This window comes from Misgurnus anguillicaudatus, chromosome 24 (genome assembly GCF_027580225.2).
Source record: "Misgurnus anguillicaudatus chromosome 24, ASM2758022v2, whole genome shotgun sequence".
Classification (NCBI taxonomy): Eukaryota; Metazoa; Chordata; class Actinopteri; order Cypriniformes; family Cobitidae; genus Misgurnus; species Misgurnus anguillicaudatus.
In genome coordinates, this window is record NC_073360.2 from 7,074,611 (window position 1) to 7,097,490 (window position 22,880).

General features: G+C 37.0%; 1 protein-coding gene across 2 annotated transcripts in view; it reads right to left on the bottom strand.

Annotated features, from left to right (window-relative positions):
• The window catches only part of limk1a (LIM domain kinase 1a), a 72,190-nt gene that overhangs the window by 45,454 nt on the left and 3,856 nt on the right, over positions 1 to 22,880 (bottom strand). The window contains exon 2 of one of the 2 annotated variants that reach the window (XM_055195828.2): positions 22,476 to 22,575. In XM_055195828.2, the coding sequence (XP_055051803.1) occupies positions 22,476 to 22,575 (100 nt within the window). Of the gene's footprint in view, positions 1 to 16,270; positions 16,424 to 22,475; positions 22,576 to 22,880 lie in introns of those variants that run through there. The other variant, XM_055195831.2, reaches the window with a different exon arrangement.

A 22,880-nucleotide genomic window follows, 5' to 3' on the forward strand; every position in this document is an offset into this window, starting at 1 on the left:
ACAGCATTCTGTCTTTTAATCTGTAAGATACCATTCACAAATCAGGACCAAAATACTGCTACATTCTGTCATGTTATTACAGGGCACCTATTGCAAGATAAATAATATAAGTCTCAGGTGTGCCCAGAATGTGTCTGTGAAGTATCAGTTTAAAATATCAAACAATATATCCCAAAATGCCCCTGTTTGGGTTGGAGCAAAAAAGCAGTGTTTTAATGTCTGTACCTTTAAATGCAAATAAGCTACAGCTCCTCACTTCCTTACAAACAGACAGTGAGCGCTTTCAGTTAAAATAGATCTGATTAATACAGTCTGAGATTGAAGTATCTAGTGGACAGAGTACAACTCGCTGAGGGTGGAAACTATGGTAATGCAGGACTGTAAGTGGGCCGGGCTTTATCAATGTGACCTCACATTGATAAGAAAATCAAAAGACTTATCTAATGAGACTGCTTTGGTTTAATGGGGATTACAAAACTAGAAGCGGTTGGTTTGTTACATCGTAGGGTGGTTGTGTTCACACACTACCAACACACATTATGTCCAAACATATAAAAGTGAATTTTCCATAATAGGTGCCATTTAACCTCTCGACGCGCACTAGCTCCCGGGCGGAAAGATGTCAGTTTTTTTAACGCTGCTAACAATATCTATATAGCCTACTGTCTACAAACAATAATAATATTAACATTACTATACATCATTTAAAAGGTCTACGGGTTTAGCATCAGTGTATGGTCTCTGTTTTGAGATACAGATGCTCTAGCATCATAAATATAGTATTTTGGTACAGAAGTCCAGATGACAACATGCAAAATATAAACGGGACTCCTTACCTTTGTGTTGATATAACGATCGCAAATCGAATCCAGTCTGTTTCAGATGTGTGAATAACCCATAAAAACTCTTCAATTAAATACATCCAATGACCATTTTTGTCCACAAATGCGTATAATCCATGAAATATAGATTTATTGTTCATTGTTTACATCAGATTTCGCATGAACGCCTTGTAATAGAATATAATATACAATCTGAGGACTATTTACATCGTAACACTTGTATATGAGATTACACTCGCGTTCAAAACCAGCGGTCAAACAATGTTTCTAAAAGTAGGCGGGAGTATAATACATAATATCCAAACAGCGCTGTCAAATATCGTGACGTTATCTGACTCGCTTGTTCCTCCAATGACTTCATGGAAAATATTGATAGACAGAACGTGTAGCCAATTAGATAACAAATCCAACGATCTTTATGTGACGTTATATTTCCTGATGTGGAAATTCCATTTTATACGCTTACATAAGGATAAATAATAAGAAGAATGAACGTGTATGCATGTTAACAAAAGACTTTTATTTTGTGGCTGACTGGCACTTAGAAAAGGCACTAGTCATTTTTGGGCCTATTGACCTCAAACGTGAAACATAACTTCAGACTTGGGGCTTTGGCATCATTGCATTTCTAGGTTTCACACACATAGTTATCATTAAGAGTTTTAGTATTAAAAAAGATGTTATGCAAAAAAAATGTATTACAATGTACTTCAGCCTCTCTAACTTTTTAAATTTTTTATCTTAAAATAATTTTGAAACCTGGAAGCTCAAAGTGTCTTCTTTCTAATGATACCTTATGCTTACTCTAAATGGTTTAGTAAAAACAGCCCTTTTAGTGAAAGTGGGTATTTTCGTGGTTTGGGCCAGAGTGGGGGTGCTTTTCAAGAGGTTAAGGGCCTGAAAACGCTTGAGGGTGAAAACGTAAAAATATTTTATAGGATGTGCCTTTCGTTTACACGGCGACAGCGTTTTGGGTGCTTAAAAACGCAAAAAAGTGAAACCAGTCTCCAGAGTGGAAATCTTCAAAGCGATCTACCGTCACGTTCCCGTCTAAAGATTAAAAACGCAAAAGTCTGCTCACGGTGGCTCTCGTCGCGTACGCATTTACGTCACAGGCATGCGCCAGTTCAGGAAAATGAGAACAAACATGTCGGATTATTTCCATACGTCGGACCTTCAATTTGCCATAGTAGCTCTGATAAATATCCAAGAGTCTTTCCAGCAGTTGTAAGAAATATTCACAGCTAGTATTACTGATCAGAGAAGGTGCATTAATTACCTCAGTCAAACTGTTGATGCGCCAATTCGTCGGAGGCAAACCAGACGGCTTTGGACGAGACCTGGGAGAACCAGGGAGAAGGTTGTACGCAGGCACATGGACTTGGTGTTGTTGTGTGTCTGTGCTTCACATTGTCACCTAGCCGCCTGGAGTGCATACTACATAGAATATCACACACTCTTGCGTCACCATATGCATGCAGATTTCCCCCTCAAAACGCTCGTATAAACGCGGACTAAAAAGTTATAACGCAACTCCACTTTTGCGGTTTCTTTTTAGATCGTTTCCATGTAAACGTAGCCTAAGCTACCGCTGAACGCCTACGCCGATATTGTGTTTGAAAACATGGTGGGTTATGCAAGCAGTCATCTCGGCAAACCTATTCTGATCAAGGCAGGTGGTGCTGGGGAGCATCATGCGCTCTATTGATTACTAAATTAAATACGTCACGTTGATAGGAAGATGTGCTGCCAGCTTTATGAGAACCAATCAGCTGCATGCAGGAGTTTCATGACTGAGGTTGGTATTTAAACGACACGTATTATGCTATTGTGAAAATAACCCATTAATGTTTCATGTGGTTGAAAGAGAATGTAAACAGTCTGAAAAAGTGAACCTTACTCGAGTTATTAGTTTTCAAAAGAAAGAGTCGATTCGGAGTGGCTTGAACGAGTCATCCAGAGTTCAAATCCCTTTTCTGTAAAGTTGTGTCATCACGCCTGGAAATGCGTTCTAGGTAGTCTTTAAAGTAAATACACACCATGTGTATTACATCATGTCAAGAAGACGCTGGCTGTGTTCTCTCCCTCTGCACTGAAAAAGCAAATTCGATTCATTGAGGCTGTGAACAATCAGTAGTTCAAATTCATCTACGATACCACAACAGGCACTGATGACTGCTTCTCTAATCTGTAAACTGGGTTAACCATGAAGGATAGGTTAGTGCCTAGTTTATTTGGACCAGATTGCTCCACCTATAAGTACAATTAATAATTGTTGCTTCGAGGTTCTGTTAAGCACGCTACATATGTAGTTTTGTACTATGTGTGCATTCAAGCTAACCGGCTAACTCAACCTCAAGCTAAACGTCTAACTGATATTTATAGTTCTGCTAAACTGCAGTCGGCCCGCTATTGCCTGCAAATGTGTTGATTAATACAGAAAGTCGTGGGTTCTTATTACTTGGTAGTCACAATGACAGATGGAGCAATAAGTTGGTTAACAAACTGCAGTGGTTTATCACTACTCTCTGTCTGTTCGGCTAACGCATATAACGTTATTGTTTGGGTGTTTACTACCAAGCTGTGGGCCCGATTCATTTGAGAGTCATTGGGAAATAAGGAAAAATAAAATGCATATTATAAAAAAATCTTGTTTTTTGACCTAGCATGTATGTAAACCTGTTGTTGGGGGCTCCAAAAAGTGCATATTAACTTTTCTAATAGCAAAATATATGCTTTATAAGTACAAATACACCACACAAGACCCCTTGTGCTTGTTTAGGGTACCTTGTATAAGCCCAAGACAATATATAGATATATTAACATAAATGCATGCATTCGGCAGACACTTTTATTCAAAGTGACAAAGCATTCAATGTATGTTTTTCAGCATATCAGTATTCTTACAACCTTTGCCCTACTAAAGCAAACCTCTACGAGTTGAGCTACAGAAACACTATACAGCAAGACACACCTTTATACAACAATGCATGTACATGCAACTCTAATGGCTTTAGGTATTTAATCATGAAAATCTATAGGTTTAAGCTTCAGACATGATGATAAAGCAGCTGCAGTTTTTTGTGAGGTTGCATTGAAGAACGTAGTGAATTTGTTTATTTAGCACAGAGCTGCACTGCTGACTCATTGAAGGCTTTTAACAGAAACGTCCCTCTATGTAAATAAATCCTTTATGATTAATAGCTATGAGAGCAACAGGGTCTTTGTGTGCTTGGAAATTCACAAACCGCTCTGCAGCAGTATGGATGGAAACTTCATTCATCACATCTATTTACATGCAATTTAACAAATATTATGCAGAGAGCGCCGCAAGACTGTAACACAAGACCAAAAAATACTCTTAAAAAACAATATACGCAATATAAACAACACTCCTCTAATGCTGGCACCCGTGAGCAAAGTGCTGGCAGTGAAAATATTCAAAATATGAACAAGTCTATTCTGCTTTCGTGGATATCAAATAATTTTAAAAACAGGACAATTCATTTCTGCACTAGTAAAACTTTTTAAAATATACATACATTTTTACAGTGGTGTAAAAAAGTGTTGCACCCCCCAGACTTCTTATGCACCTGTCTAATTGTGTTTTGCACATTTTCTGTTAATCCAATAAACTTAATTTCACTACTGAAATTTTAACTGTGCCCTTCAGTTATTCAATAGATCAAAATGAAATTGCTGATCCAAACACCCAAATATTTATAAATGAAAATTATGGAAATTGTCAGGGGTGCCCCAAACTTTGCATACGACTGCAATATAGCCTAGATTTTCCTTTCTTTTTTACAACAAAACCCAACACTATGTTTTATTTTTGAAGTGATGCTGTATAATTATTAGATTTGCTGTGTTGGAATAAACTGCCGCCGTGAACTTGAAAACTTCTGTAGCTTCTTAACTCTTTCACCCCCATTGACGAGATATCTCGTCAATTAAGAGAAAATGCTTCCCCGCCAATGACGAGATTTTCCGTCTTCCCGCAATACCGCTATTATCCACCAGGTGGAGCAACTTTTTAAACCGGAAGTATTGCCCTATGGCAAGCGGCTGCATGTCCGTGTTTGTTTTAAAGATCGCTCTGAATGGGATCTCTATGAAAAGTCCGTCACAAAAATGGAATTATCTCAGCTTTTTGCTCAAAATTTGGTGTTTTTGCAGAAACCTACCCATATTCAAAAGCTGATTACAAAAGAACCACTGAAGGTAGGATGAAACGTTTTTTTGTTTGTTTGAAAGCAGAGGGTCTGTTCTTTCATATATCTGTTTGTTTATATATTTAAAGAAGAACATTTTCTGGAAGGCATTAAACTTTGGTGAAAATCATGAAAAACGCTGGCGCTGGCTGGCAACTTTTTAAAAAAATGCTGGCGGTGAAAGAGTTAAAAAAGATGAATCCATATTTACCTATATGGATTAATTTTATTTAAATTACTTAAAAATAAAAATAAAAAAACTTTGTGTTGAGCTCTGCTATTTGAAGTAAGTTAATGTTTATCATGGAGTTACTGCAGTTAACTTGACATTTTTTGCTTTTTTGCTAAAAGTTTAAAATTCATCCTTACATTATGTTTACATCTAGTAATGCATGCAGTGCAGGCATATTTATCTGATGTGGGGTAAAGTGAAGCAATCAGTGATCATGAGATTCATTCATGCTTTGTTTTCTTTCATGGACTATGGACCCCCTAAAGTAGCCTTGGCCACCCTCTGGTCACTGCTCAGTAGGAATGGGCACGAATAGTTGAGTGCTCGAGTACTTGAACATGGCATCGGCGATCGATCACGAAACGAAAATAGTGTGGCTTTATGGTAGTAAAGACTGGGTGCGTGTTGGACATCTTGTTGAGCTGCGCAGACCAGCATATGACATCAGTACCATGCATGATTAAAAAGCAAACAGATAAGTCCGCTCCCAAAGAAACGAAAGCACAGTCAGTCAGGTGCAAAATGTACAGCGCCTCACAAGTTCAATGGGTTATCATCTCATATTAAAATATCAAAGAGATGCCAGAGACTGAAAACAGGTGAGAGGACGACACGACACAGCTAATCGCTAAAATTATATCAAAAGACTTTGACTGGACGTGTTTTAAAGCGCGATGTTATGGTTAAGGTGCACATCTGCAACGGGAGTTAAACTTTCTGTACAGTACATAACTTAGTTTAAATCTTACATTTTGTGCAGATGGGTGATTCTCACGAAACCATTGAAGCACCACGGCACTAATAATTTTACCTTTAAAATGTGTAATATAGTAACATTAAAAAGCATCAGAATTAACACAATACTGTGTTCTACCTTGCACAATGTGTGATTTCAACCTAAGAATTTATAATTGTAAATTTTATCTCATTTTCTGCTGAAATTCTCATTACCGCAATGTGTCCGGCTGTGTTTGAACATGCGTTATGTTGTAATTTAATCAAATGAACACAAAAATATTAAGAAAAAAATAAATGGATGTTTTGCTAGACTACTTTAGATGACAGAAAAAATATTTACTGAATATTCATGTATAATAAAAATGAAGAAAATTTAGGAAAATTATGTGTCCATGCCTGATGTTCTCATCCTCCGCAACACTTTTTGAGAACAGTTTAAGCACACATACAGAATTTTAATAAAGTTTGATTTTGAGTGACCAAGCACATGGACCAGGTACTTCAAGATGGCTACCAGGTAAGATCATTTTTTTACAGTTAATTTGAAATATTGTCTTGTCAGAATGCTTACACGACATTTTGATTATCATTACCGCAACAGATGCTTATTAAATGTTAATTTAATTAATAGAAGCATAATACTTTGATTTTAGTGCAGAATCTCCAAATTATGTTCTTTCAGGTTTGTCATGTCATTTTGAAAATATGTCAGTGTTGATGTTTTCTGACTGTTGCGGTAATGAGATTTTTTAGGACTAATTTTTTAAATTATGTTACAAAAAGTGTTAAATGATAAGTAAAAGTTTTTAAATTAAAGTTTCCATTTACTCCAGACTTTGTTTTTCAATGTCTGGTGGGAAAAAAGTAAATTTAAGCAATTTTTACATTTTCATGCTTGACATTTTTAAAACCAAGTTTTCGTGAGAATCACCCAGATATATAATACATTTATGTTGTGTCAAGGCTTAATATAATGTAGAGTGCGTCAAATAAAGTGCTAAAGTGCTTTAGTTTGTGCTTATTATCCCTTTAGTTCCTACTGCTCAGTGGTAGAACATTGGGTCAGCAGCACAAAAGGTCATATGGGTCAAACTCAGAAAACACACACACTGAATTTGTTCTCCATGTTTTAGGCCAGAGACACAAAAAAACTCTCAAATCAACTAGCTTATCAAAGAGATGTGTTGTTACTTGAAATCCACTTTTATATAAAAGAGTGTACGTCTAAATAAATCTAGAGACCAGAATATCACAGCTATATTTAAATAGACCAGCAAGCTTTATTAATACCTTAGTAACCACCTACAGAATGTGGCAGATCTTTCCAGGCAAGCAGCAGTCATAATGTTGATATTATGTCCAAAGACATTATCTCTCAGTATAAAAACCTAGTTTAACACTCAGCACACCACATTCAGATGTTTACTTCATCCTGATTCATCACATGAGCACAGACAGCAAGACCTGAACTGATAAGAGAGACATTTAAAATGTGTAGTGCTGTGAAAAGCTTCAGGACAGAACTGACCAGGGCTCCCAAAATCGCTAGCCCGACATCCCGGGGCTATTGAGCTACCAAAATTCATCTCCGCCCTGACCGTCGGGCTATCTTGACTTATACCAAAAACTAAACAGTGCCTGCCCGAAGGGCTACCAGGGATTTAGAAATGTTGCAAGTCCACTTTACTACACAGCAATTCAGTTTTCTGATTCTGTCACTGTAGTAGACACTGTATTAAACTGGGTTTATTCTTACTTTTTGTCATCAGACCTGACTAGTTTCTCATGTGAAGTCCAGTGGTTTATTGGGCCCTGCTGAGGGACAGCATTGAGCATGAGAGCTATTTTCCCATGAAATTAAAGCACCACTTACATCCTCCAAGGAAAACTGTGTTTTTCCCCCCAAGGGACAGCTAGCAGCCCTCCAAATAGACCATGATCCAAAGCTGATATTTTTTTCTGGACCAGCTAAATTCTGCATTTGAATACAAGTGAATAAACCAAAAGACCATGCATTTTTTGCTCGGATGATTTTACATTTATGCAGATTACTTTGAATAATACCCTTTAATCCTTCCATGAAATCCGCTAGTAGTCCATTTGACTAAATACACATTTGCATATATTTTAAATTTAGTAACTTTGTGTGTAAGCTACTTGTGTCACAGATGGGAACAATGTGACCTCTTCGTCATTTCTCCACCCACCCGGCACTACATCAAAGACAAAATTCTCCACGACCGCTCTCCTGCTATCCACCTTTGCCCTCTAACCCAAATTGCCTTGCCAAACCCCCTTCATCACAGTCCCCAGTCCTGGCACTGAGACAATCTTTTTTTACAATCCTGCCAATTCCTAAGCCCAATGGAAGTGCTTCTGCAGACTTAGCAAAACAAAAGTTACATCTGTGAAAAGTCTCAATGTCACAGACACGACAGTAGGTAAAAGGGCAACTGTTTTTCTACTAAGTAGGGCGTTCCCTGGATCGTTTTTTTTTTGTCCGGCAACTTTTCTATCAAATAAACATTTATTAATCTCAATCCCTAAAACCAACTCTATAAACATGAAATACCTCTATGATCAATTGGAAACAACATTGTGATACTACACATTCATCGCTGAACCCCGACACTAACCCTATGGAAGTATCGACTGCCTAATTTCCCCCGTGGTGATGTAATCCAATTCTGAAATGAAATAAGGCAGGGCTGGATTTGAATTTGTCCATCGAGATCTGATTGGAGCGTTAGAAGTTGGGTAGTGTATCGCAGTGATTTTCTCCCGGACCCCGCCCACCTGCCATACCATATGACCGGAAGTAAAGAGAGATCGTTTTCAATGAGGGAAGGAGATTTTCGTTTTTGATTAAAGATTATAAGGGCACATGATTTTTTTTAAAATAATTAAGCTCACAAATAAATCATTTGTAACACAATTGTAACCACAATATTACAAAACAAATGACAGTTTTTTATTTATTTTCATGACGACTTTAAAGACTGATGATACGACTACATGTGTACACACACAGTCATGAACATAGCCTTGCAAAATTTACTTCGTGTGACTCATACACGGGCATTCGACACATGCACATTGCGACAAATTGCAATACATCAAAAGTCCGTACTCTTAACTCTTTCATGGTACTGATGTAAATGAGCACTGTAAAAAATACTTTGCTGCCTTAAAATGTTTTGTTAAATCAACTCAGATTTACAAGTCATGTCAACAGAGATGAGTTGTCACAACTTATAAAATATAGTTGAGAAAAGTCAACTTAAAGCCAATTCACACTGGTCAGACAGACTCCAACAGACGCATCTGTTGGAGTCTGTCTGACCAGTGTGAAACCCCTGTTGGCAGTTGTTGGATCAAAGTAAATGAGACTTTAGAATGTGTCTGTTGGTGTCTGTTGGTATCTGTTGGTGTCTGTTGGAGTTGGTAGTTGTCTGACCAGTGTGAATTGGCCTTTAAAGGCAGAGTCCACGATGTTTGAAAGCCAATGTTGATATTGTTGATATTGTTGATATTTGAAAATCACCTAAACAAACACGCCCCTACCCCAATAGAATCTGGACCTTCTGTTGATAGACCCGCCCCACACATACGCAACCCAGCAAGGATGTCGGTTAGTAGACACGCTCCTTACTGCTGATTGGCCATAAGTGTGTTTTGGTAGTCGGCCCGTCTCCTTTTCCAAAGCGTTTTTCAAACATTGTGGACTCCGCCTTTAATTTTATAAGTTATAACAACTCACCTGTAGTTATAACAACTCATCTCTAGATCACTGATTGGTCCTAGAGAATCGTCACTACCATCGTCAATGCTAAATGCAAGATTAGCTTTACCTTCGTGTGTGCGCTGTCTCGAGTAAACCTGTTGTCATCTGCAGGGCCGCATTAACAATAGGGCTAGGCGGGGCTAAAGCCCCGGGGCCCGAACAAGGAGGGGCCCATGATTGGCTGTGGAGCAGATTGACTACTACTAGCCATCTGATTGCCAAAGCCTTACCACGCCCCCTACAAATTAGCCCTGTTATTTAGTGGCGCTTTACCGTAGATTCCATGCATTATCATGGAGTCATTATCATTAATATTATAGTGATCGTTCGCAAAGACCCGCCTCGTTTAGTTACTGTGTGGGCTAATCTCACCAAATGCGCTTTAAACGCTTGGAAACGCAAGGCGCGAGCCGCGCGACGCACTACCTTTTTTTTTTTTTTTAAAGAGCAGTGCGACTCGGCTTTTTATATTGCTAAGCAACCACTGAGTCAGCTGTCTTGTCAATCACCTTTTTTGAATAATACTCTATGGGCAGGGAGCGTTTGCGCGCTGTTTATGCACATCCACAGGCTGAGAATCAGGAACCCATACAAGTGTTTTTTCAGATTTGCGATGCACACGTTCGCAGGTATGCACAGCATTTTTGCCAATTAAATGACGCTAAGCGGAGCCTGTCGACCCTCTTAACAGTAATAACTACAATACAAAAAATATTATAAATTATACCCCAAAATATTACTTTTGGCAGCGCAAAGTGTGTATGCGTCAACATCCAGGCAGGACTCGAAGTCACCATTTTCCATGTCATTGGCAGGGCAGCAGGACTGCGATGTGTTGAGCTACAGGTAAGTCTTTATTTAACTTTTTGATATCATCATTAAAGGAAATGTTAAGTTATTTACCGGTAAAATCTACCAGAAGATGTGACTTTCACACTTCTCTGTCTCTGTCGGGTGACAGATTGACAGGTTAGAATTTGTTGTCAGTCAAGTTAGCAATGAAAGCGGAATACATTGTCCAGTTGCACCTGCGAATATGAGTAAAGATTTATATTTATGATTGAAATGTATTAATTATTATTATTTACATGGCTGAAATTCATAAACATCGGAGCTGCTGCACGTGAGTGGTTGAACTTAAGCAAGTGACGAAAGAGAGAGAAAGAGAGAGAGCAACGGTTGATGCACAGACAGGAAAACATTTAGCAGACAAAAAACGGTAAAGCGGTCGATGTGATACTGGTATGATAATTACTGTTCGTGAACAGCGGGGCTATAATTGTAATTGTATATAGACTGCTGTTTTGTTTTGTTTTGTTTCTGCCTGTCTTTGTTATCATGTTAATGTGTCATTTTTGTTTTTGTTGTATTAACTTTAGTCTTTGTTAGGTGTTGTAATATGGTTAATGGGGTGCTGATACATTTTTAAGTTCTGCCTTTCTTGGCCAGGGATCATATGAAAAAGAGACTATAGTCTCAATATGATTTCTCCTGGTTAAATAAAGGAATAAAAAACTGTTTTATTGCATTTATCTGTTATATATTGAGTTTGTGTTAGAAGCGATCAATTTATAAAGCCATTTTTTATTATTATCATTTACAGATTTATATCGAACGTTTACCATTCTGTTTTTAATTTAATGTCTGTTTAAAAAAGTATTTAGGGGTTTATATGTTGTATGTAATGTGACTTGTATATGAATTGAATGTGACTTGAAAATTGAATGTAAGTACGTTCTTGTTAGTTTTCAATGTTTTATGCACATGTACTGTGAGTTATATGTAATACAAAGTTGTATTTTTTGCACTTAATTAGATTTAAATGAAGTTGAAATATTTGTTTGTAGCCAGTCTACTACGGTAAATGAGATCAGTTTCTCCTCTCATTTCAATGTCTTCTTTCATTTTTATAAATAAAATATGTTCAAGAAACTTTATGCAACACTATGATATGTTGTATTTCACCTGAAATGTATTGTAAGGGGTTATTTTGTACTTACATTAATTAGTTTTAAATGTTTAAAAAAAATGTGGTCAATAAAATTTGTCTGTAATTCTGAAGACTATTTTTAAATTCAACCCTCCCTAAATAAGTAATATGTAATTTTTCCTAATGGCTAATCATTATTAATAATAATTTAATAAAACTGTTGCTTACTACCAATAGAGTTAATGTTACTCAATTTTTATAAGTAATTAGATATGAGAAATATTAGGTAGATATATAGAAAATATATAGGATAAAATCTACACAAACAAAGTGAGTGCAAATTGTTACCTCAATTATATTGAGTAGATTCTATAGGTTGTTTTTTAACTCTTTCACCGCCAGCGTTTTTTAAAAAAAGTTGCCAGCCATGCCAGCATTTTTCATGATTTTCACCAAAGTTTAATGCCTTCCAGAAAATGTTCTTCTTTAAATATATAAACATACAATAAGAACAGACCCTCTGCTTTCAAAAAAAAAAACGTTTCATCCTACCTTCAGTGGTTCTTTTGTAATCAGCTTTTGAATATGGGTAGGTTTCTGCAAAAACACCACATTTTGAGCAAAAAGCTGAGATAATTCCATTTTTGTGACGGACTTTTCATAGAGATCCCATTCAGAGCGATCTTTAAAACAGACACGGACATGCAGCCGCTTGCCATAGAGCAATACTTCCGGCTGATGGATAATAGCGGTATTGCGGAAAGACGGAAAATCTCGTCATTGGCGGGGAAGCGTTTTCTCTTAATTGACGAGATATCTCGTCAATGGCAGTGAAAGAGTTAACAGTGTACAATGCAATGGAAAACCCCAATAAGCTTTTCACACAATCTCTCATCTACGGCCTCCACTGTCGCTGCATGCGTTTCGTTTATGTTGTTTTTTTCTGACTATCTTGTGAAACAATGCAACAACTACATGTTTAACACCTTGTGGATAAACTAATAACTACAAAAAAAAAAGCTTATGTGCGAAAATTCTGATTATGGAATTTGGGTCACGCGCACTGTATGCTGACCTTTGTGTACAGGTAAAAGTATAGCCAGGTCTTTACTGAACATTTGATCTAGTTGATACAGTAGGAATGCTGTTTCAGGACCAACAAGAGAGTTTGATACACAAATGTAGCTCAGAACATTGAGACAGAAAAATTCCTTGTAATGAATTTACATCTTTAGTTAATATCTTCTTCAATGTGCTGTAATATATTTGCATGTAGATTTGAATGTTGCTTTTCCGGATAGTCGTTTTAACAGGACGGGAGAGATGCAAAAGTAAAAAATCTAAACAATAAATGAAAGTGTTAAACAGATGGAAGTTCCCATAAAATTTCTTCCATCTAATCTTGAAACTATGGTTAATTCCTACAGGTCTGTCATCGATCATGCGGGTTTATGTCATTGGTGATGTGGGTTACATGCCAAAAGCAAGACCAAAGCAGCTTACATAATGTAAAACAAAACAAAAAGCACATCTAAAGCAAAGGAGCATGAATGATTCCCACAGCTCATCTCTTCACAGTGATGCAATTATTCCCTCATGATCACCCAACCAAACAATATCATCATGACCATAAGAATCTCTGTGATGAACGCCAGATGGTACAGAGCCAGAAGAAATGACCCTGGCTCAAAGTCTGGGAGGACAACGAAAGACACAATGGAAAAACACAGGCTTTCAATGCCACACCATGTCACTTTTAACATGACCCATAGGGAAGGTGAGGTCTGCAATTCACCGTTTTGGGGAAGTTCAACTTCTGCAATTACTTTGAGGTTTGACACTTTGTGACAAATCACAATGTGACGCGTAGCCTCAAGCCACTGCAAAAACATGATCACCGGTTGTTAAGGAAGTGATGACACAGCAATGGTCACTAGGTCTTGTGTAGCCAAAAACTTCTGATGGTTAAAATTACTGTTTCATACTCACAGAGAGTAAATACCAACCCATTCTCATTCCCAAGGTGTCAAACATCAAAACATGTTAATACACTGTCCGCATCACTATAAAGATGCTACCCTCAAGGCGTCACTATATTGACAGACTCAATTGCTTTCAATGGCAACTGCTGGGCGTAAAGAGCTTGGCAACTTCACAAAGCTGAATTATTTCCAACTATATGAATAAGGTTCACCTATAAAAAGTTAGATAAAGTACAAAAACAATATAAAACCAATTGTTGCCCAAAAAGCTAAAATCACTAAAGTAGCCTAAATTTCCAAAAATGAGGCTAAACAGAAAACCCTGTTAAAGAAGTTTTAATATGCTTTGATTTTTTGATGCCTTGGTAGTGGGAATGTGTTAGAAATACTGTCCTGCATCTACCAAACTTAACATCAAACAGACATCATGCAATGTGGATTTTGTATGTCGCAAAATCAACATACAGAAAAACAATTTTATTTTGATGCCATTATGGTTCAGTGTCATACAGCGTAGCCTCTGTATTGATTTGTCTAAAATCTTCAGCAAGCACACACCCGCTGCTTTGCAAAAGTTTTTACTTCCACATACACATTGTTCAAAAAGCAATGAAAAAAGAGTTTTAAGAGAGTTAAAGGTGCCAAAGAATGCATTGAAATAATATCTTAACTTGTTCTCTGATATCTACATAGAAGGTATGTAGTGCAAAGATCCAAAGATGGTTTTACATGTCCAGTTACAATTCTATGATCTCCACAAAAAAGAAAGAAAAAAAAAGCTATGGCGGAACAGATAACAGTCAGCCGTGTCATACGTCAGCCGTTTCCACTTTATGCGGCGTCGCAGTCGAATGACGTTAAAGTACCGCGAGAGGTCTTTAAGAAATCTAATGGAGTAGTTTAATTTCGATTCGCTCTCGCGGTACTTTGACATCATCACACAAAGATCGTTGAATTCGTTATTTAACTGGCTACATGTTTTGTCTATCAATATTTTCCATGAAGTCATTGGCTGAGGGAGGAATGAGCGAGCGATTGGTTACATCCCTAAAGGACGTCACGTTTTCGACGGCGCTGTTTGGATTATCTATTAAACTACCTCCCTACTTTTAAATACAAACTTTGAAGGCGGGTTCATGTGTTTAACGGAACGTAAAGTGAAATCTCATATACAGTGTTACGATGTAAATAGTCCTCAGATTGTATATTATATTCTATTACCAGACGTTCATGCGAAATCTGATGTAAACAATAGACTATATATCTATATTTTACGGATTATACGTATTTGTGGACAAAAATGGTCATTGGAAGATTCACACATCTGAAACAGACTGGATTCGACTTGTGATCAACACAAAGGTAAAAAGTCATGTTTATTTTTGCATGTTGTCATCCGGACTTCTGTCGCTACACATGATGCTAGAACATCTGTATCTCAAAACAGCTTTACAGGGGGTATGGCTTAGCTAAATGAGATGTAAATGAGCCCTATTGTATCTCCCGGCAGAGAAAAGAGTAACTTTCCGTCTCTATTTTCTCGGCTTTCTATTTCTTGAATGTGTTTTATTCAAATGGCCACAACTTCTCCAAATCTTATCAGATTTTCATGTGTTACACATCGTTGGAAAGCTTTCCACTTTCAGAATCTTTCAGAATCTGTGAATAACTCAAAATGCCCCAGATCCAACTTGTGTCCCTATTGGGTCACATATAGCATTAACTAGCGTACAGCACTAATTCAACAGTCACAACTTTGTTTTAAGCATTGTAACAACATTAAATTATACATATAGCACCTTTAATAAACACTGAAGAACAGATAATTCACTTTAATTTACTGCAGGAGACAACAGTGATGCCAGAGAAAATCATCTCTGTAACTTCTGAACCAAACAAACAGTGCAAATTCACCATGCTGTCATTATGAAGGAGGATCTCTGGTTACGAAGCAGCTGCTGAGGTTTAAATATGTTATAAATCTACAGCAAAGTTTGAATGCAAAGCTAAAAAGCAGTGTTAAATGTCTCAAAACTTGAAGATCTTTCTATTCCATACCATGAACAACACAAAGTTAGCACATTTTTTGAGAAGCACGTATTGTGGCACCTTATAAACGTGCTTGTGGGGGATGTAACCGATGCAATGTGGCTAAAGCCAGCCAATCGAAATGAAGCATGTCATATTAATGTTTTGTATGAAATATGCATGGTGTATGCAAAAACTGCAAGATGTGCATCGTTGAAGTTGCTCTATGTAACAGCCCAACAACAGATGCTGCTCTACTCTTCATAAACACCAGACTGAAAGCAGAGCCAAAGAAACAGACTAATGTCACAGATAAGAGCTCAATGGACCCCAGCATTATCAGACATCTCACTTACTTAATCTAATCATAAAATCTGGTTAGATTTGTGTTAATGCTGTCAAATAATCTACAACATTGTGTTATACTGAATCTTCAGCACAGTCAGCGCAGGAAGCAAGAGTTTAACATGACAGAAATCCAGAAAGATCATCTCTGGGAGCATGAAAATAATCTACTTACCATACCATGACTGAATGAAGCACATTAACTCCTGCTTAGGGTAAATCAGACTTCTGCTTCTTGTCAAATCTGTACAGAGCTCCCGAATATTAGTGTTCAAGACAAAGTATTTAATAAAAACTAAAGCAACTGGTGGTTTTATCTGACTGGATCAGCAGCGCAACGACCCACAACATGAATGACAGCATTCCAAAAGGCAGCTCACAAGAAAAGACTTGTGAATATGAGTACATTCTGTGTTTTGCAACACGGCTTATTCCCTTTGACAACCCTGAAAGTACTGTATGTGATTAATACAGGCACACATATAATAAAGACAGTTTTATCGATGCCCACATGTTGCCGCAGTTAAGTACCTGGCCCAAAGTTAACCTTCAGTCTGTGTTTGTCTGCTTTAGCGATAAAGAATTTACTATGAGACACATGAGAAAGTTATCATCAATCAAGTTACAAAAAGATATGAAAAAAGTCCAAGTTATTGGGTTAAAGGTACTAACTACTTATGTTAAATTAAAGTTATAAACCAATAAAGTGAACTGATCACAACGTGGTACTGAGCATTTTGTTTTGCGTAAATGTGACTTAATGTCATATATGTGCATTGGAAAAAGGAAAACAAAGAATTCGATTTATAGAAATTAATTAAATTAGAAACCCAACAACAATAAAAAGACGAAAAATAAAAGGTTTGGTCCACGTTTTTTTAATTCGTAGATAATAACCAATGATATTTTAACTGTCAAACTAGGACATGTCCCTGGTTTTTACTTGAAAAATCTGGTCACCTTACTCTAAAACAAATACCTTGTGGAAAACAAAAATGTTTTGGTTTCCAAAAGACAACGGGAGACAGTCAGCATGGATTAATGCTGTGCGGATTTGGCAGCCAGACAAGAATTTAATGATCTGTAGCTAACAATGTCTACCTTCATTTTACATAGTACACTGTAAAAAATAAAACAAATTAACAAATATTTTTATCTTACTTTAACTTAAAAAATTAAGTTTTTATAAGTTATGTCAACTTATCACAGGTCAAAACTTAAAATAGAAGTAATGGTTGATAGCTATGATTTAAACTAAGATCATTTACTTGTTATTTATTTAGCTTGTTATCAGAAATAATCTACTGGAGGGACTCTGTTTTTATTGATTCTATGTCTACCAGAAGTGAAATTTGGGCCACAAAAGCCTTTTGTGTATGTTGTTACTGCTGAAACTGTCTATTAAAGTGGGCCCACAGCTAAAATCTACATCAACATTCATCTACAGTATCTCAGGAAGTTTAAACAAAAGGATGTTAGAATCGGTGTGGAATAAACAGAGCTCTTTGACATGGTGACAACCCACAGTGTTTCCTACAGATCTGAAATATACTTGCGGTGGTAGCCAGTGAAAAAGACAACCATTACCCATTGACAAAAAATGGTCTACTATACTGTGACAAAAAAATAGTAATGTGTGACACAACACAATACTTTGACACTGTTTGTCAAAGCACCACAAAACACTTTGTGATTATAAATGTGACCGGTGTTATTTATCTAGCTTTCTTCACTTTATATTAGACAGAGTATCACCAGTAAAATTGCCTTTGTCTTTCTATTCCTCTTTTGCAGATTTAAAGGCTTAATCCATTAATTATTTCAGATTCACAAGTCTACTTGTGACTTTACATTACATCTTTGCGCTTTTATATCTGGAGACAGCTTGAGCTTTACTCGTTCAGTGTATAGGGCTCAACGCTAGCATTGCTTTTTTGCTACCATCTCTGTGCTCTCTTAGAAAATGTTTTAGATATAAAAAGATGGTTCATTAATAATAATATTATAAAAAATGGGAGAAAGAAAGTGCAGCACGTGGATGTGACTTTCAAAACAAGAGCCAGTTGTTATCGCTGTAGAAACCGGAGGCGAGCTTGATACTGCACATGAGCTTTAGCACGTTACCTGCTGGCTGACCGACTCTGATCACAGATGGTCGCTCTTCAATCGACTCACAAGGTGGGTCACACAAGGTTAATCAGACCAGCGACCCGGAGTAATTAAACAATTTAAAATATTGTCCCGGAACCGTACGGGTCTCGGGTTCTCCGTGAAGAACTCTAATGCACACAACTCGGCTCATGTTCAGAAACATGGAAGAATACAATGTGACAAAGAGCTTTATTCGGCTAAAGGACACATCAACTTTTCAGTTTTACAATCTCTGATGCACCACTGTATTAGGTGATCAAACATACGGCCGAAACGCACAGAAATGAGCACAAATGGAGAGATGTAAGTGAGGCTTTTGGCGATTATGTGTTCTGAATATCTCACTTTGCATATGTTTTTCATGCTCACAGCAACACGCTAAACACATAAACACGCTAACTAAAGTTTTATCATAACAGAACCCTTTAACAGTGTTTGTGCTACACTGAAAAAAAAATTTTACTTGAAAAAAGCTAGGAAACTAGCCTGGGTGCCAGCCGATCTTAGCCCCGCCCACAACATTTTCAGAACAGGAAGATCGGTCTGGGGTTTCTGTATTGAGGAGCTACTATGCTAGACCCAAAGCTGGTCGAACCAATCAAATTGTCAGGGCGGGCTTTATACGATGATGGACAGATGATCAACAGTAACGTAATGAACCACGTCACCAAAGAGCGCGTGTGTTTAATCTGTTTAACGAAATGGCTGCCGCTGGAGAATTCAGATGTGTGGATTCTGACATTGAGTCTGTTCTAAAAAATATCGACAGAGCATTGATTTTAAAAGAGGAACAGAGAAACGCAAGCAAGGCATTTTCCTCCCTACGGGATTCGGCAAAAGTTGGTCGCAACTGAAATTGGTATCACGGCGATGCAACTCGGTGTGCATGACGAGATAATTAGCGGTCGTTGCCAGCTTCTTTTCAGAAACCCGGAATCGTGGTTGCTGAATAAGTCCAATATTTTCAAGCCAACGTAATGGGTAGCTATCGTCGTGGATGAAGTTCACCTAACGTACACATGGTAAGAAATAGTCTTACTGTATGACTTAGTAAATACTTCATGTTGTGATATAAACGAAATGTTGTAAACATAGTAGGTGTTGATGTACGTTCGCTAACTCAGACTTAGTATAATCACAATGTTAGTGTCATTGTAGCGAAATAACTAGCAGTTCGGTCAGGCTGCAAAAGACGTAATTTCAACATACACACACTCCGTGTGTGCTCTGATTGGTCGTTGGTCTATCCAATTGAGTGCAGAGGCATTTTTCGGTTGAGACACGCCTCATAATTATAGCTCAATGGAGCGGTATCAGACTCAAATTCTGACTAGAATTGAGTATGACAACGTCAGGCTACTAGGAAACTATTTTCAGTCAGAAAATGCTAGTAAATTTAAACACAATTATCAGCAGCTTTAACTAGAATTTTCTAAGTAATGTTTACATGGGATTTTTATATAATTTTTATTTAGATTTCGCCTGTTTTGTGATGTAGGTAGCAAGACCAATTACAATAATAACGCCCCTTAATCTGCACCATCCAACCACGGCACCGCCATTTAGTGCAGAGAGAAAGAGAGATAGAAAATAATTGACACCACAACTGAGTTTCAATTGCAACAAACCACCATCATTGCGATCAGTCTGCATTTCATCAGCTCATTTGCATTTTAAACGACACACCCAAAAATGTCACATTTTTGCTCAGGTTTACAAAGCGGGAATTTTAACATGTTATAATAAATTATCTGTGTGGTATTTTAAGTTAAAACTTCAGACACGCACTCTGGGGACACCAAATACTTATTTTAAAAAAATCTCATAATATGACCCCTTTAAGCAATGCTTATAAATAGACAATATTTTTGCATTTTGTTTACATACTGTCATACACTGAAAAAACTCTGGAATCTTCCTGATTTAATAACGTAAAATTTCCTCTTTTCTTTATATATTTATTATTATAGATCACATTATGCTGAGCAAGTAAGAAGAGACTGATCTCAGTACCGGCATAAGCCCAGTTATTAATACAAATCATGATTTTCATTGTGTCACCAACAGTCTAAACACAAGCACCACTTTTCTGAATGATGGTAACTGCAAGACTCCAAAAAAAAAACAAATTGTCCTAAATCGCAAAGATACATAAACATTCAATACTAACAAGTCTTTCTTTTTAGTTTTAAACACATAAAATAGTGTTTGATTTCAAATTGTACTCTCCAAATGGCATCTCATGCAACGCATGCTGGTACCTACAAGTCCACTAGTTAGTTATGTCTACTTATACCACTTCTCTGTCGAACTCGGAAAAGCGCATGCGCATCTATTATCTGGGTTAGCAAGTCTCTTTTACTTGGGTTTGTCTATGTTCCAACCAATTGATTTCAATGAAAACACAAAGTTAATATTACTTAAGCAATTCTATTTAAATTTGCGGATGTATTTGAGCACAAATAATAAAAAAGAAACTGCAAGTAAGACATTGAAATAAAAGTGACATTTTGAAGTAGAAAGACAAAATACTTATTGTTTGTGATACATACATAGATAATCCTATCTTTATTTACAAATTCAAAAAATCATTTTTACAGTGTACAGTCATGAATGATTCCTCCAATCATGTGGCTTGTTGAGGAAAATCATATCTATCATAGATACCCTACAGCACCAACCGAAGAGTGACCTCACACCGGCAGAAACAACAACTTCATAATGACACTACTTATATCCCTAAAATAATCAACACAAACTCTCAGTCTTAAAGCATTAAATATTCATACAGCTAGATCACACATCCTCATTCAGTACGACACAATGAGTCCTTCAGCTACATTCATGTGTTTTTCTCTAGTTGCTCTAACACATCCTTATTTGTTCAATGGTTTTTCACTGTCAAACAGCTTGTGTTAACCTGTGAACCTTTTGATCAATAACTTCATGTGGAGAGACAGAGGCATCCACATAACTGTGATCAAATGACACAAAAAGCTTGGTAGTTGAAAACAATTCCTGGCTTTCGCACATTAAAACGCATGCAAAAATGTAGCTACTGTCAGGATTCTGCATGGAGATACCCATGAATGACCAAACAACTGTTTATTATTCAGAAAGAACCAATGAAATAGATGCAAAGACCAAAACAAGAGATGAAAACAGCAAACCCAGACAAAGGTTGCTCTGTTCCAACACTACTGAGTCTGTTATCTGTCCTGTAAGCATCTTATTTCCTCTGCTAGATGAGCTGTGTTTCCTGCATGTGATCAGCATTACTGTCTGTGGTAATGGGTTTGAGGAAACACAGACAGGACAACTTCAGTTGCAATGTCCACATTTTTTCTCAATGACTAAAAATACACCATTTTATAGAATACAGGACATCAAAACAACAAACTAGCTGGTGCTAAAACCTAGCGAACTGTCTTATGATCGACACACTGAACTTAATACGTGAGGAAGCTTAATACGTGAAGTGTAAAAAGTTCCCTCGCAACTTATTTTAAAGTTAAATATAAAAATTTTATTATTAACATTACTCTTGAATGTTTGAGCAAGTCAACATGGATTCAGGGGTCGCTGCATTAGATGGAAATATCGATTTGTAGAGGGGTGCTAGCCGGGACATGTACCTAACAAGCAATCATTTCAAACAACCAAACAATGAATCTATATTTATATATAACCACTGAACCCTCGTCCGTCTATGTCTTGTGTTTTTTAACTTATTACCTACTTTATTTAACATTTATTTATCCAGGAATCATTTAAAGGGAGGGGGCGTAATGCTATTTCATGCATTCTGATTGATTTACGCAGTTTAAGAGTTGTAATCGTCATGCTAAACAAATGCAAAGTGTCAAAAAAGCAATTAAAATTGTAACAGAGTATTTCTGGGCCAAAGTCACGCCTCCTCTTTCATACAAGTTTCGAAAAGGTTTTCCGAACATTGGTACCCCTTACATATCAGTGACCCCATATTCCTTTTATGGGCACTTCCCCCAGAAAAGCAAGCCCTTATATAATATATAATATATCTGACCTTGAATAAAAAACACATAAAACTAAAATGAAATATGACTGTAAGCAGTTCTTCAAACAATATTGTCTGAATGAGACCTTTAAACAAAGAGGCATGGTTTTCATGTGCATTCAGGAAGTGATGCAGCTTTGGCGATATGCAAACATTAGTTTAGCTTTGGCATTCATGAGGCAAAAGATATTACCTGAAGCACAGCGTGTGCCAGTCAGTGTTGAGGGCCTGTAGATACTGCTCATCATATATGTGCTGTCTGCAGCCTGCACACTCTGGTAACCTCCCACCAGCTACAACAACACACAAACCACATTCATATAAACACATACTGTACATACTACAACTAGTATTGTGCAAAACCTCCCGCTTTCATACTAGACTTGTCTGTGAATAGCACGTGATAAAATGTATAACAATAAAGGATATTAACATTAAAAACTATACAATTTGTTAGATTCTAGTTTCACAGTTGCATTGAAAGTAACATTAAGTTAATATATGTGTCTATCTAAATTGACATATGAGATATGAGGACTTTATACTCTACACTATAGACCCCTTCACGGTTCACGTCACAGGCAATTCCCACTGCGCA